At 50.5% G+C, this 15,840-nt stretch overlaps 3 protein-coding genes across 3 annotated transcripts in view; all 3 read right to left on the reverse strand.

Annotated features, from left to right (window-relative positions):
* The window catches only part of LOC141218921 (gastrula zinc finger protein XlCGF66.1-like), a 384,436-nt gene that overhangs the window by 65,769 nt on the left and 302,827 nt on the right, over nt 1-15,840 (reverse strand). The window lies entirely within an intron of this gene.
* Nucleotides 6,453-9,349, reverse strand: LOC141218923 (uncharacterized). Its single transcript, XM_073665978.1, has 2 exons — nt 9,334-9,349; nt 6,453-8,223 (listed from the first exon to the last, which is right to left on the reverse strand). Exons 1-2 carry the CDS (start codon nt 9,347-9,349, stop codon nt 7,514-7,516), a joined length of 726 nt encoding a protein of 241 aa, XP_073522079.1. The 3' UTR covers nt 6,453-7,513.
* On the reverse strand, nt 10,867-12,052 carry LOC141218924 (oocyte zinc finger protein XlCOF29-like). Its single transcript, XM_073665979.1, has 3 exons — nt 11,767-12,052; nt 11,335-11,489; nt 10,867-11,205 (listed from the first exon to the last, which is right to left on the reverse strand). Exons 2-3 carry the CDS (start codon nt 11,410-11,412, stop codon nt 10,867-10,869), a joined length of 417 nt encoding a protein of 138 aa, XP_073522080.1. The 5' UTR covers nt 11,413-11,489; nt 11,767-12,052.

A 15,840-nucleotide genomic window follows, 5' to 3' on the forward strand; every position in this document is an offset into this window, starting at 1 on the left:
CCTGACCCCGGCTTTCTGCACCTCCTCGCTTCGGAGGTGACCCCGCTCAAGCTCGGGGCTTCATAAACCAGTGCACCCTGCACTTTGAACTCTTGTCCCACCAGTTTATCTCCGACCGGTCCAAAGTAGCCTTTATCATGTCCCACCTCACGGGGGAGGCTCTGGCTTGGCTAAATCCTCTATGGGAGAGAGGAGACCCCCTGGTGTCCGACCTGCCAGCCTTTCTCACGGCTTTCCGGAAAGTCTTCGACGAACCCGGACGGAGGACCTCATCCGCATCGTCTCTGCTACGCCTCCATCAAAGAAATCTCACCGTGGGCCAATATGCCATACGGTTCCGTACCCTTGCTTCGGAGCTGGCCTGGGATAACGACACCCTGGTGTCTGTCTTCTGGGAGGGTCTGTCCGGCTGTATTAAAGATGAACTCGCCGGTCGGGACATTCCGACCACTCTCGACGACTTAATAACACTTGCCACTCGGATTGACATCCGGTTCCAGGAGCGCGCCAAAGAGGTCACCCGTGAGAGGAGGTTTCCACGTCTAGCCCCTACCTTCCAGAAACCCGTCACTCCCTCCGTTACTCCCCAGGCACACTCACCTGAGCCTATGCAGGTCGACCAGACCAAGATGGTCAAAACCCGTCAAGACTTACGCCGTGCCGAGGGGAGCTGCTTCTACTGTGGCAGTAAGGAGCTCCGGATCCGTTCCTGCCCAGAGAGGTCGGGAAACGCCTGTGTCTAGGATCGCTCAGAGAGGTCACCCTAGACAAAAGTAAACCCTCTCCATCCCTGATGCTGTCAGTCTCTATCATCTGCGGAGAGAACCGCTATTTTGAACTGGCTCAACTTGACTCAGGAGCTGCTGGAAATCTCATCTCTCAATCCCTGGTAGAAAAATACCACATTCCCACCAAACCTCTGGCCGTACCTTTATCTGTCGCCGCTGTGGATGGGGGTCTCTTACCACATCCCATCCAACTCATCACCGAATCTCTAACTCTACAGGTGGGAATGCTGCATTCTGAGAGCATCTCCTTTCATGTTCTGCCTGGACTCTCTCACGCACTCTTGCTAGGCCTACCTTGGCTCCAGAAACATGCACCCGTGCTTGACTGGCAGACCGGAGAAGTCCTTCGCTGGGGACAGGACTGCCATAAGACTTGTCTAGTTCCCGTTCATCCTGCTCGTCCTTCTCCTACCCCAGTCAATCTACCCGGTCTACCGGTTCCCTATTGGTCTTATGCGGATGTCTTCAATAAAAAAGAAGCAGAGACATTACCCCCTCATAGACCATACGACTGCCCAATCGACCTGATACCCGGCTCTACTCCTCCCCGTGGGCGTATCAACCCTTTGTCCGCTGCAGAGACCCGGTCCATGTCAGAATATATTGAGGAGAATCTGGCCCGGGGATTTATCCGGAAATCTACCTCCCCGGCGGGAGCAGGCTTCTTCTTCGTCAAAAAGAAGGATGGCTCACTCCGTCCATGTATAGATTATAGAGGTCTTAACCAGATTACAGTGAAGAATAAATACCCCCTCCCGCTCATTCCTGAATTATTTGACCGTCTGAGGGGGGCTAGAATCTTCACCAAACTGGATATCCGTGGGGCGTATAACCTGGTCCGTATCCGTCAGGGGGATGAGTGGAAGACGGCATTCAACACCCGGGACGGCCACTATGAGTACCTTGTAATGCCCTTCAGTCTCTGTAACGCTCCTGCCGTCTTTCAAGAGTTGGTCAATGACATCTTCCGTGACCTTCTCTACTCCTGCGTGGTGGTGTACCTGGACGACATCTTGGTCTTCTCTCCGGACCTTCCTACTCACTGGAGGGATGTTCGTCAGGTCCTGCTCAGGCTCAGGCAGAACCACCTCTATGCTAAATATGAGAAGTGCATCTTTGAGCAGACCTCTCTTCCATTTCTGGGCTACATAATCTCTCAGACCGGCCTACAAATGGATCCTGAGAAACTGTCTGCCATCCAGAAGTGGCCCCGACCAGAGGGGTTGAAGGCTATTCAGCGGTTCCTGGGCTTCGCCAACTATTACCGCCTCTTCATACCGCACTTCTCTTCCCGGACTGCCCCTATTTCTGCGCTCACCCGTAAGGGTACTAATCCCAGAGAATGGCCGCCCGAAGCTGAGGAGGCCTTTCTTTCCTTAAAACAGGCTTTCTCCTCCACCCCGGTGCTGCATCGTCCGGACGGCAACAAACAATTCTTCCTAGAAGTTGACGCTTCCTCCTCCGGAGCCGGGGCGGTACTTACCCAAAAGTCATCTTCCGGAAGAATGGTAACCTGCGTTTTTTTCTCCAAACTCTTCTCCTCTTCTGAGCGCAATTATTCTATTGGAGACCGAGAATTATTGGCCATTAAGCTGGCACTGGAGGAGTGGCGTTACCTGCTCGAGGGGGCTCTTCACCCGGTAATAATTTACACAGACCACAAGAACTTGGCCTATCTCCAGAACGCCCAGAGACTTAACCCGCGCCAAGCCCGGTGGTCCTTGTTTTTTGCCCGCTTTGATTTCGTTCTTCATTTTCACCCGGCTGACAAAAACATCAAAGCTGACGCCTTGTCCCGATCCTTCCTGGTGTCTGATCTTGAGGAGGAGCCTAAACACATCATCGATCTCGCCAGAGTAATGCAGGTGGCCCCCATGAGTCTAAATCGTCTCCTTCCCGGTAAGACGTTTGTAACGGTACCCGATCGGGAGAAAATCCTACACTGGGGTCACTCGTCTAAGCTAGCTGGGTACGCCGGTCAGAAAAAGACCCTCCAGCTTCTTACCCGGCACTACTGGTGGCCTACCCTGCACAAGGACGTTATAGACTTTGTTTCTGCCTGTGTGTCCTGCGCCCGCAACAAGGTTCCGAGACACCTGCCAGCCGGTCGCCTCCTTCCTCTTCCAGTACCTACTGCCCCCTGGCAGCATATAGCTATGGACTTCATAACTGATCTCCCTGTCTCTGCCGGTTGTATGGTCATTTGGGTGGTTGCTGACCGTTTTTCCAAAATGGCTCATTTCATTCCCCTGCCAGGCCTCCCGTCTGCACCCGAGCTGGCTAAAGACTTTATCCGCCACATCTTCCGTCTCCATGGCCTGCCCCTCCACATCGTGTCGGATCGTGGGGTTCAGTTCACCTCACGCTTCTGGAGAGCCACATGTAAGCTGCTAGACGTCACCCTGGACTTCTCCTCCACTTACCACCCACAGTCCAATGGTCAAGTGGAGCGGATCAATCAGATCCTGACCAGTTCCCTCCGGCACTTCGTTAATGCCCACCATTCAGACTGGGTGGATCTCCTACCTTGGGCCGAATTCTCTTACAATAATCACGAGAGCGAATCTTCCTCCAAATTCCCTGTTTTTTGTAGTCTTCGGTCAGCATCCTCGGATCCCATTTCCCGTCTCCAGCTCGGTGGACAATCCGGCTGCGGAATCTCTCGTTAGCAAATTTTCCTCCATTTGGGAGAGTACCCGATCCGCACTCCTTCAGTCGTCCGAGCGGATGAAAAAACACGCTGACAAAAGACGCCTGGATCCTCCACAATTCCGTCCTGGAGATAAAGTCTGGCTCTCGTCCAAGTATGTCCGGCTCAAGATTCCTTCCTACAAGTTAGGGCCTCGGTTCATCGGCCCACTGGAGGTTATCAAACAGATCAACCCAGTGGCCTATAAATTGAAACTCCCGGCCAACTTGCGGATCCCTAACTCCTTCCATGTATCTCTCCTCAAACCCGTGGTACTTAACTCTTTTTCCAAGTCTACAGGTACGCCTCCTGCTCCGGTTTCCGCTGAAAACGAGTTTGAGTTAGAGAACATTCTGGCCACCAAAAGGGTAAGAGGAAAGACCTTTTTTCTAGTAGATTGGAAGGGGTTTGGTCCTGAGGAGAGAACGTGGGAGCCCCGGGAGAACATCCATGCCCCTCTCATCCTTGGTAAATTTCTGTCTGGCCTAAAAAAGGGGGGGCCTAAAGGGGGGGGTACTGTAGAGTCGGCGTCCCTGCCTCCTGCTAGGCAGGGACACTGTTCCCCTCACCTCTCCGCTCCGTGCCCGGCGTCTTCCTCCCGCTCTGCTGGCAGCGCGTGCTCCTCCCCGGTCACTGTGCTTAGGGCGCGCGCGCGCTCCCCCTCTCTTAAAGGGGCCACGCGCGCCGCCCTAAGGAGTCCCCGGCCAATGGCCGGAGGACCTCTCCATATATAAGGCACCTCCTCCAAGATGGAGGTGCCCGAGCAATGTTGTTGCAAAGCCTTCACTCTGCTTCAGCCCTCAGGTCCCGTTACCAGTTACCTGCCAGTCACCTGCCAGATTCCTGCTTGTTACCTGCCAGTCACCTGCCAGATTCCTGCCTGTTACCTGCCAGTCACCTGCCAGATTCCTGCCTGTTACCTGCCAGTCACCTGCCAGATTCCTGCCTGTTACCTGCCAGATTCCTGCTTGATACCTGCCTGATATCCGCTTACCTGCTTGCAAGCCTGCGGTCCGACGGTCTGCCTTCCGACACCTGTCAGTCTGTCTATGGACCAGCTTGCCCGCTCACCTGGGAGCGTCCACCTGCTACCTGCCTGCTAGCCTACCTGGAGGCTCTGCCGTCACTTGCCGTGACCACCTGCCTGTCCAGAGACTCTTGCCCGCTCACCTGGGAGCGCTCACCTGCTACCTGCCTGCTAGCCTACCTGGAGGCTCTGCCGTCACTTGCCGTGACCACCTGCCAGTCCAGAGACTCTTGCCCGCTCTCCTGGGAGCGTCCACCTGCTACCTGTCTGCTAGTCTACCTGGAGGCTCTGCCGTCACTTGCCGTGACCACCTGCCTGTCCAGAGACTCTCGCCCACTCACCTGGGAGCGCTCACCAGCCACCTGCCTGCTGTCCTTCTACCCAGAGACTGTCCCTGTCACTTGCCGTGACTACCCGTCCTTCTACCCAGAGACTGTCCCTGTCACTTGCCGTGACTACCTGCCCGTCTTCCCTGGGAGCCACCCGCTTCCTTACAAGGACCGCCCCCTTGTATAGTTGCTCAGAGGTTCCGCCTCCCAGACCCGTTGCACATAGATCGAAATGCAATGATTGGACTGGCCGGCAGCTCTCCCGACACGAGCGTGACAACTTCATGTATTCCTATAGAGCTGTCACACTTGAGTAGGGAGAGTCGCCGTTTAACATTGCACTCCGATATACGTCCGATTAATATGGCTGTCAGACTGCGTCCTTAGTCCCATATTTAAAAAACAGAAAGACATTGTTCCCATCTCCTTACAGCTCCATGATGCAACGCCTTCCTCCTCTCATTGTCAGTATAGAGAAGCCTCATCTCCAGCCTTCTATCTCCGGCGTTAACACGCCGTTTGAACCCATTTTCTGCAACACTCACGGCTTGTTCTACCGACTCCGGCACGTGTCTATCACCTCTAGTTGCAGTTGTGACTTCTTCAAAGGACCCCTGGAAGCAGCACGCGTATATCTTCATTTGGACTACCATTTTCTCTTAGACAGGTAGGAATCACTCTTTTGGTATTTTGAGTGGTTTGCAGCGCATCTCTTTTCTTTTTAGCATGCACAAAGTTATCTTCACATGAGTATGATCAGGTCACTTACCAAGGGACCCGACACGTGTTTCACCACAGACGAAGCTGTGGTGAAACATGTGTCGGGTCCTTTGGTGGGTGAGCTGATCATTCTCATGTGAAGATAACTGTATGTGCATGCTATATGAAATCCCTTATATTACTTAGCAATTGAAAGACACTTAGTAGGAACATTCAATATCCCATCTTCCTTTTATTCATACAACATCTTGAACCTCAACAAACAAAATCTGTATATCACCGAAGGTAGATGCAGCATTAGAAGTATGGGGTGTACTCACTAACAAAAAAGTTCTATGCTAACTGCGCTCTATAAAAGCGCCTATAGAAACTTTAGAGCAATAAAATCCAGATTTTGAACTTAAAAATTGGTAACTTTTGGGTATTACATCAATTGGAGATTTGTATAAAAAGGAGGAATCAACCTCCTTCTCTTCATGTACAATTAAATATAATCTACCATATAAAGACTACTGTACAGTGGCATGCAAAAGTTTGTGCACCCCTGGTCAAAATGACTGTTATTCTAATCTCTTAAAGGGCTAAAGTTAAAGATGACACATTTCCTGTGTGTTTTAGGCAAAAATATATATACTGTATATAGTCATTTTTTTTTCAATTTAACAATTACAAAAATGAAAATGGGTTGATGCAAAAGTTTGGGCACCCTTGAAAATTTGTGTGCTCAGATAACTTTGACCAAGGTTTCAGACCTTAATTAGACTGTCAGGGTTATAGCTTGTTCACTATCGTCATTAGGAAAGGCCAGGAGACGCAAATTTCGCAGCTTTATAAAAATCCAGCCTTTTCTAACCTTGTGCTAAAAAACAGCAGCCATGGGTACTTCTAAGCACCTGCCTAGTACACCAAAAATAAAAATGGTGGAGGCGCACAAAGCAGGAGACTTTAAGAAGATAGCATAGTGTTTTCAAGTTGCCCTTTCCTCAGTTAAGAAATGACAGTTAACAGGAACAGTGGAGGTCAAGATAAAGTCTGGAAGACCAAGCAAAATTACAGTAAGAACTACTAGTAGTATTGCTAGAGAGGCAAATCAGAACCTCTGATTGACTGCAAAAGATCTTCAGAAAGATTTAGCAGACTCAGGAGTTGTGGTTCATTGTTCTACTGTTCAGAGACACATGCACAAATATCACCTTCATGGAAGTTTCATCAGAAGAAAACCTGTTCTGCATCCTCACCATAAAATTCAACATCAGAAGTATGCAAAAGAACATATAAAACAAGCCTGATGCATTTTGGAAACAAGTCCTGAGGAACGATGAGGTTAAAATAGAACTCAAAATCCACAATAGACTACCCCTAAAAAGGCGCAAGATAAAGGTTTCACAACTGCCCTGATATGAACACCACTGAACATATGTGGCTAGACCTCACAATCGCAGTGCATGCAAGACGACCCAGGAATCTCACAGAACTGGAAGAATTTTCCAAGGAAAAATGGATGAAAATCCCTCAAACAAGAATTGAAAGACTCTTGGCTGGCTACTAGGTAGTAACCATGCACAGTGCCCAAACTTTTGCATGGACCCATTTTACTTTTTGTAATTTTTAAAAAGTAAATGATGACATCACTGTCCCCAACTTCGGACAAATCAAACATTAAGAGGGAATCTGAGAGCAGTCAAACCCCTGGCTTCCTGTTGATGTCCAATACGTCCAAGGTGGGGACAGTGAAGCTGGCGCTGATTGGGCGCAGGGCTCGTGTGATGAAACAACCTTACGAACCCCGGGAACACGAATACCGACACCGCCACAACGGAGCTGGCAAGGAAGGTGAGTATGAGTGTTTTTATGTTAACGAGGTCAAACATGAGGAATGACAAGAGATTGTCCTAGTAGTGGGCAACCCCTTTAAAAAGTTTTTGTACATTTTTATGTTAAAACATATCCAACATTCTGATCATGAAAAAGCCTTCTCCCCTGTGTGACTTCTCCGATGTTTATTAACAGTTGATTTCCGTGTAAACCATTTCCCACATTGAGAACATGAAAATGGCTTCTCCCCTGTGTGAATTCTCTGGTGTTTAACAAAATCTGAGTTATTGCTAAAACATTTCCCACATTCTGAACATGAAAAAGGCTTCTCCCCTGTGTGAATTCTCTGGTGTTTAACAAGATTTGATTTATGGTTAAAACATTTTCCACATTCTGAACATGAAAAAGGTTTCTCCCCTGTGTGGGTTCTCTGGTGGCAATTAAGATCTGATTTTTGGTTAAACCATTTCCCACATTCTGAACATGAAAATGGCTTCTCCCCTGTATGGGTTCTCTGGTGTCTTACAAGATCTGATTTCTGGTTATAACATTTCTCACACTTGGAACAAAAAAATCTATTCTCTGCAGTGTGGAATTGTTTAAGTTTAAGAAAGGACTTTTCGAAGGGAAAACTATTTCCATATTCTGAACTTGAAAATGACTTATTTGCTTTATGATCAGTTCGTTTTTTAATGCTTATTTTGTGACTTTGATTTTCCTTAGGAGTCGGTAATGAATCAGAAGACAGGACCTGTTTCAAAGGATCAGATAATAGCTCTTTGCTGTGAAGGGATGATGGTAAATCTGGAGTAATGGCATTCACTTCACTTGTACCCTGTGGGATCTCAAGATCATCTGATTTAAAAATTGAAGATGTCAGCTGTCCCTCTGATCTCCTGGTGCAGTCATCTGCCAAGGATAAAAACAATTATTATTTTAGAATAAAATATCGTTGAATTTTATATATTATGACATTTCTACTTAAACTGTCCGTAAAAACGGCAAGTTATGCAAAAATATGGAATTATTCACTAAGACACTGAGAGATCACAGTTTAATAGAAAACCACATATAATGAACCAGTAAAGCGTGGTGTTCAACTATTTGTTCATTCTGCTTCCCAAATATGGAATAAAAAGCCACCAATGTTATGTAAGCTAAAATAATACCAATAAAACTTCTACTCATCTCATAAAAAACAAGTCCCCACTCAAGTCATTCATCTGTCGGTGGAAAAACAGGTTTCCACATTATTAGTGGCTCAATGGCTCTTGTAAAGCAACATGGCTTCCATAAACCAATCCAGCAATATCCGCTCTCCCAAAGTCAAATCTCCCCCTCACTTCTGAGCCTTGCAGTGTGCCCAAACCACATTTAGCATCCATGTATTTGGCATTACTATAGTGAGAAGAACCCACTTAATTTACGGTGTGTGTCTCCTGGAACACGATCTGGGCACTAAGTGTTACATAGTTACATAGTTTATAAGGCCAAAAAAAGACAAGCGTCCATCCAGTTCAGCCTATTTCTTGTGCACTGCAGCTATTCCGCAGTTGATCCAGGGGAAGGCAAAAAGGCCAATTTACATCATTGAGGAAAAATTTACTTCCTGACTCCAATCTGGCAGTCAGATTAAATCCCTGGATAAATTAACTATCCCTAAGCATAAGATGTAATTTTATTGTTCTCAAGAAAGGCAAGAAAATGTTGGGTAATAAAATGGCAAATGTACAAGATTCATTCTCCAACATCCACTATGTGCTAATTTCCGGAAAGTGCATGTGGAGTCAAAATAGTCACTACTCCTATAGATTAATTCACTGAGGGTTATAGTTTCCAAAATGGAGTCACTTTATGGGGATTTCTACTGTTCTGGTTTTCTGCCATTTTGTCATATTAGGGATTCTGCAAATGGTGTGTCCTATCTTCTCTGGGATCTGCTCCCATGAAGTCTGCTTCTGTCACCCGACGCCTTATTCATTTTGCAGGTGTCGCTGGTAATGGAGGAGAAGTCAGAACCAGAAGTTCTGGGCGACGCAGGCTCTATCCAGCCACTAAGAATAGGGCGTAAGATAACACTAAGAAAATGGAGTAGATAGCGCCAAGCCTGTTCGTGGTGGCCATCTTTTGAGCTGCCAGGTGACCATGAACAGTGCCTCCAATACATTGTGTCTGCCAACTATTCCAGCAAGATCTGCATTCATATAGCTAAATGGCGCACCTTCCCTTCTTAACCTGCCATGTGCCCAGACAGTAGTGTACAACTGTATATAGGGTACTGTCAGATTCAAGAGAAGTTGGAAAATAATTTGTAAGGTCCATTTGTTTCCTATTATCCTTTGTGAAGAATTCCAAAGTTATCACCATATAAAGTGACAAACGTCAGATTCGAAAAATGAGGCCTGATTAGAAACACAAAACTGTCTGTGGGAAGGGGATAAATCTGAGTATTTTGGGCACAAAATACTGTAGTCAAAAACTGTGAGTATAGACAATAACAAATCATAAAAGTTAAGTTTGGTCATAAAGACTGGACCTGGTCTTGTAGGGACCATATGAGCACATTCAGCAGCACAGAAGGGAGAAAAGGTAGATTCATCTAATACGATATCAGGATTCTAGGAAACCAATAGATCATTACCCTCTGCTTTCTCTTACAGGCTCATCATAATGTTTTTCTTCAAGTGATTTTTTAACTTGTCAGCAAATTATACGTATGTTGTCATTTGGCCTTGTAGTTCACAAACCTGGGCAGGTAACGGTCAGCATCTTCTAATCCCGGGGGGAGGTGGATCCTCCAGGTTGTAAGTTCTACAGGAAAGGTCTTTCAATGCCCAAAGTTATTTGAACAGTTTTGGATGGAGGAGAATGTTGTGGTCTAGAGGCAAAATGGTGATCACACGATTGTGATACAGCCGGACTACACAACCGATAAAGGAGCCACAGCCGGTGACTGAGAAGAATTTGTGACTTCTCAGCATTTAGTGGTTACTACTCACCTGGGTAGTCATATGTAGGAATCTCCTCTTTACACCGCTCATCACCCCTCACATATGTCTCTGTAGTATTAATATGGGTCAGATCTTCACCCTGAAACAAACATTGTAAAAGTCACAGACAGATGGAGAAGTCCCATCTATGATCAGCTCTAATCCTGCCATCTCCACCGTTCTCATTAAACAAGTATAAAACACATAATACTGGTGGATAAAACAAGACTGAGCACAAGACCTTCACAGCTGTCTACACATCATAGGGGAGATCTCATGACACCTTCTCTCCATCTACCTGATGATCCTGAGGAACATTGGGGTCTTCTTGTTTACAGTCCTGTAGAAGAAGAGGACGGGGACATCTCTCTGGTGTTGTCCTCTTACTGGATAGATCTGGAGGAAACACATACAGGGACTGAATTCATTCTTTACATACAGATAATATAGGCCGTGTGTATTTAGTCCTGTCTATTACCTAGAGATGTGAGGGGCTGGGGAACCTCCATCATGACGTCCTTGTACAGATCTTTGTGTCCTTCTCCATGGAGAAATAGACAGTGACATCCTGACATCTTATAGGAACCTGACACATACAATGATAGTCATCCCCCCGATCCCTCCATAGCGTTACTGTATAATGTCCCAGTATTCCCAGCAGTGTCACCTCTCCAGTCAGCAGCTCAATCATCTTGTAGGTGAGTTCTAGGATCTTTTGGTCATTGATGTCATCATGTATCAGGGGGTGAGGTGGAGGCCCTGTGATTGGGCTCAGGGGTCTTCCCCATCCCTCAGACACAGGGTCCTGACAGCGCTCACTAGAGGTCTTCTTCACAACTGTGTAACCCTGGTTATGGAGAGACACATTAATAAATCTCACTCCAGACATTTCCAGAGTCCTCATCTCTCCAGTTCTGTCCATCTGTTATTCCCATAGATAAGAATGATGTAATGTGACGTCATCAGAATCTCTCACCTCTCCAGTAAGCTGGAAGAGGATCTCTAGGGTGAGGTGGAATATCCTCTCCGCCATCTTGTCTCTTTCCATATCCATCCCTAATGGGATGGATGATTCAGAAAAATTCTGTTATATAGAAGATCTCCACTGAGAGGATCCGATATTGTAGAGACCTGAATAGGAAGATGATGAGCCGATGTAACATCATAAAGATCCTGTGTAATAATACAATTACTGAAGACCATGGGGGAAAACATATCAGGAGATAGAACGTGTAGTTGTTGTATTCTCTAGTCTTGTATGGATGGAACACCAGTTGAATTGCTGACTATGACATCTCCTTCATGCACTTTTCTGTGTTTGTTATGCCAGAACTGTTGGAGGATTATTAAAGGTGATAGTTTTCCCACCAATTAGAGGGGACACCTGTGGATATCGGTGTTTTTGTACCTGCTAGAGTTCTGGTGATTTACTAGTTAAAGTGCTCTTGTGGCAAAGTGGACGTTGGACAAACATCACGATCAATTACAATCAGACTGAAGGAACATCGTCCTCTATTCGGCTCTATGATTCTAGGATGAAATCCACTGCGGCCGCTGCTAAAAAAAATTGAAAAAGAGCAGAAGTTTGGTGAGACCACCGTGGCCAGACATTTCTCGGAGATAAAAGTTCTGATGTGCGATGGTCGGTGTTAGAAGAGGTTCTATAAGACAGTGTTCCCCAACTCCAGTCCTCAAGGCCCACCAACAGGTCATGTTTTCAGGATTTCCTTAGTATTGCTCAGGTGATGTAATTATCACCAGTGAAATCCTGAAAACATGACCTGTTGGTGGGCCTTGAGGACTGGAGTTGGGGAACACTGCTGTAAGACCCAATACGACCGGCCAATCACAGTAATGCCAGTATCCAACATGGCTACCGGATTACTGTGTATGGCGCGCAATCCCCGCATATTTATTGGCTGTGTAACAGCAGCAATTATTGTGCTGGACGGAACTAGGAGAGGAATAATGGCGCTGTGTGAGGACTTCTCTGGGCTTCTGTCCTTCATCCTGCAGTCGTCTGAATGGATCTAATGTGGACGGGAACCAGCTATGCCGCATTCTGTCCACAGCTGTTACCTCACTGTTCACACCACACAGAGACCCCAAAAGAGTCTCCGTGCTGAAGGGGTTAATGCCCCCTGCGCCCAGTAATGGGGGTCTCCACATACCTCCACCTGCTGAGCTGCCACCACATATATGGCTGCTCTGTGCGCACAGGAGCTGTGATGAGGTCACAGGAGGGGAGGAGTCAGGGGTCACATGATCAGGGGCCTCAGTGGATGCAGGACTCTGCTGTGCTGGTTGTCATGGTGCTGGATGAGCTGAAGTTTATGTGTGGGGTCAGGAGGGGTTTACAGTGTGGATGTAGCAGAGCCGCGTGTGTACGAGGTGTACGGAGCAGAGCCGTGTGTGTACGAGGTGTACGGAGCAGAGCCGCGTGTGTACGAGGTGTATGGAGCAGAGCCGCGTGTGTACGAGGTGTACGGAGCAGAGCCGCGTGTGTACGAGGTGTACGGAGCGGAGCCGCGTGTGTACGAGGTGTACGGAGCGGAGCCGCGCGTGTACGAGGTGTACGGAGCGGAGCCGCGCGTGTACGAGGTGTACGGAGCGGAGCCGCGCGTGTACGAGGTGTACGGAGCGGAGCCGCGCGTGTACGAGGTGTACGGAGCGGAGCCGCGCGTGTACGAGGTGTACGGAGCGGAGCCGCTCGTGTACGAGGTGTACGGAGCGGAGCCGCGCGTGTACGAGGTGTACGGAGCGGAGCCGCTCGTGTACGAGGTGTACGGAGCGGAGCCGCGCGTGTACGAGGTGTACGGAGCGGAGCCGCGCGTGTACGAGGTGTACGGAGCGGAGCCGCGCGTGTACGAGGTGTACGGAGCGGAACCGCGCGTGTACGAGGTGTACGGAGCGGAGCCGCGCGTGTACGAGGTGTACGGAGCGGAGCCGCGCGTGTACGAGGTGTACGGAGCGGAGCCGCGCGTGTACGAGGTGTACGGAGCAGAGCCGCGCGTGTACGAGGTGTACGGAGCAGAGCCGCGCGTGTACGAGGTGTACGGAGCAGAGCCGCGCGTGTACGAGGTGTACGGAGCAGAGCCGCGCGTGTACGAGGTGTACGGAGCGGAGCCGGAGGTGTACGGAGCGGAGCCGCATGTGTACGAGGTGTACGGAGCGGAGCCGCGCGTGTACGAGGTGTACGGAGCGGAGCCGCGCGTGTACAAGGGGTACGGAGCGGAGCCGCGCGTGTACAAGGGGAACAGAGCGGAGCCGCGCGTTTACGAGGCGTACGGAGCAGAGCCGCGCGTGTACGAGGCGTACGGAGCGGAGCCGTGTGTACGAGGTGTACGGAGCAGAGCCGCATGTGTACGAGGTGTACGGAGCCGAGCCGCGTGTGTTCGAGGTGTACGGAGCGGAGCCGCGTGTGTACGAGGTGTACGGAGCGGAGCCGCGCGTGTACGAGGTGTACGGAGCGGAGCCGCGCGTGTACGAGGCGTACGGAGCGGAGCCGCGCGTGTACAAGGCGTACGGAGCAGAGCCGCGCGTGTACGAGGCGTACGGAGCGGAGCCGCGCGTGTACGAGGTGTACGGAGCAGAGCCGCATGTGTACGAGGTGTACGGAGCGGAGCCGCGTGTGTACGAGGTGTACGGAACGGAGCCGTGTGTGTGTACGAGGTGTACAGAGCGGAGCCGCGTGTGTACGAGGTGTACGGAGCGGAGCCGCGTGTATACGAGGCGTGAGGAGCGGAGCCGCGTGTGTACGAGGCGTACGGAACGGAGCCGAGTGTGTGTACGAGGCGTACGGAACGGAGCCGAGTGTGTGTACGAGGCGTACGGAGCGGAGCCGCGTGTGTGTACGAGGCATACGGAGCGGAGCCGCGTGTGTACGAGGCGTACGGAGCAGAGCCGCGTGTGTACGAGGCGTACGGAGCAGAGCCGCGTGTGTACGAGGCGTACGGAGCAGAGCCGCGTGTGTACGAGGTGTACGGAGCGGAGCCGTGTGTGTGTACGGAGCGGAGCCGCGCGTGTACGAGGTGTGCGGAGCCGCGCGTGTACAAGGTGTACGGAGCGGAGCCGCAGGTGTACGGAGCGGAGCCGCGCGTGTACGAGGTGTACGGAGCGGAGCCGCGCGTGTACGAGGCGTGAGGAGCGGAGCCGCGCGTGTACGAGGCGTGAGGGGTGGAGCTGCGAGTGTACGAGGCGTGAGGAGCGGAGCCGCGTGTGTACGAGGCGTGAGGAGCGGAGCCGCGCGTGTACGAGGCGTATGGAGCGGATCCACGCGTGTACGAGGCTTACGGAGCAGAGCCTCGTGTGTACGGAGCGGAGCCGCGTGTGTACGAGGTGTACGGAGCGGAGCCGCGTGTGTACGAGGCGTACGGAACGGAGCCGAGTGTGTGTACGAGGCGTACGGAGGGGAGCCGCGTGTGTGTACGAGGCGTACGGAGCGGAGCCGCGTGTGTACGAGGCGTACGGAGCAGAGCCGCGTGTGTACGAGGCGTACGGAGCAGAGCTGCGTGTGTACGAGGTGTACGGAGCGGAGCCGCGCGTGTACGAGGCGTACGGAGCGGAGTCGCGCGTGTACGAGGCGTGAGGGGCGGAGCTGTTTGTGTACGAGGCGTGAGGAGCGGAGCCGCGCGTGTACGAGGCGTGAGGAGCGGAGCCGCGCGTGTACGAGGTGTATGGAGCGGATCCACGCGTGTACGAGGCTTACGGAGCAGAGCCTCGTGTGTACGGAGCGGAGCCGCGTGTGTACGAGGTGTACGGAGCGGATCCGCGTGTGTACGAGGTGTACGGAGTGGAGCCATGTGTGTACGAGGTGTACGGAGCCGTGTGTGTACGAGGTGTATGGAGCGGAGCCGCATGTGTACGAGGTGTACGGAGCGGAGCCGCGCGTGTACGAGGTGTACGGAGCGGAGCCGCGCGTGTACAAGGTGTACGGAGCGGAGCCATGTGTGTACATGGTGTACGGAGATGAGCCGTGTGTGTACGTAGCAGAGTCGTGTGTGTACGGAGCCATGTGTGTATGGAGTCGTGTGTGTATGAGGCATACGGAGCAGAGCTGTGTGTGTACGGAGCGGAGCTGTGTGTGTACAGAGCCGTGTGTACGCTGTATACAGCTGTATACCCCCAGGTTCGGTTGCAGACCCCGCGGCTCTTTATCAGACTGTAGAAGAACTGACACTGGACTCTCAGTAAAACTGCGCTCGGACGTCTCGTTTCTCACACAGATATTGATAACATAAGATGGAGTCAGACGAATCCTCCTACAAAACCTGATAACAAAGTCATTACTGCAGGACTGGATGAGAAAGGGATTTATTCTACAAGAAACCCTGGGGCCACAAATGAGAGAATCCGGGCCTCGTGGCTGGATACTCCGGACCCCCGGCGTGTTAGGAGCAGACGGGGTCTTTGTCCCTGAAGCTTCTCTGCTCGGTATAACGAGACTCTGATCTTGTCCTTATAAAGAGGGTTGGAGTAGAAT

This window comes from Phyllobates terribilis, unplaced genomic scaffold, assembly GCF_046119375.1.
Source record: "Phyllobates terribilis strain yellow unplaced genomic scaffold, ASM4611937v1 Scaffold_251__1_contigs__length_2838608, whole genome shotgun sequence".
NCBI lineage: Eukaryota > Metazoa > Chordata > Amphibia > Anura > Dendrobatidae > Phyllobates > Phyllobates terribilis.

Bases quoted from the DNA above. Each gene is read 5' to 3' on its own strand.
- LOC141218924 (XM_073665979.1), bottom strand. From the start codon at position 11,412: ATGGATATGGAAAGAGACAAGATGGCGGAGAGGATATTCCACCTCACC. The intron at 11,206-11,334 runs GTGAGAGATTCT...CTCCATAACCAG, and splicing joins TCTTCCAGCTTACTGGAGAG to GGTTACACAGTTGTGAAGAA.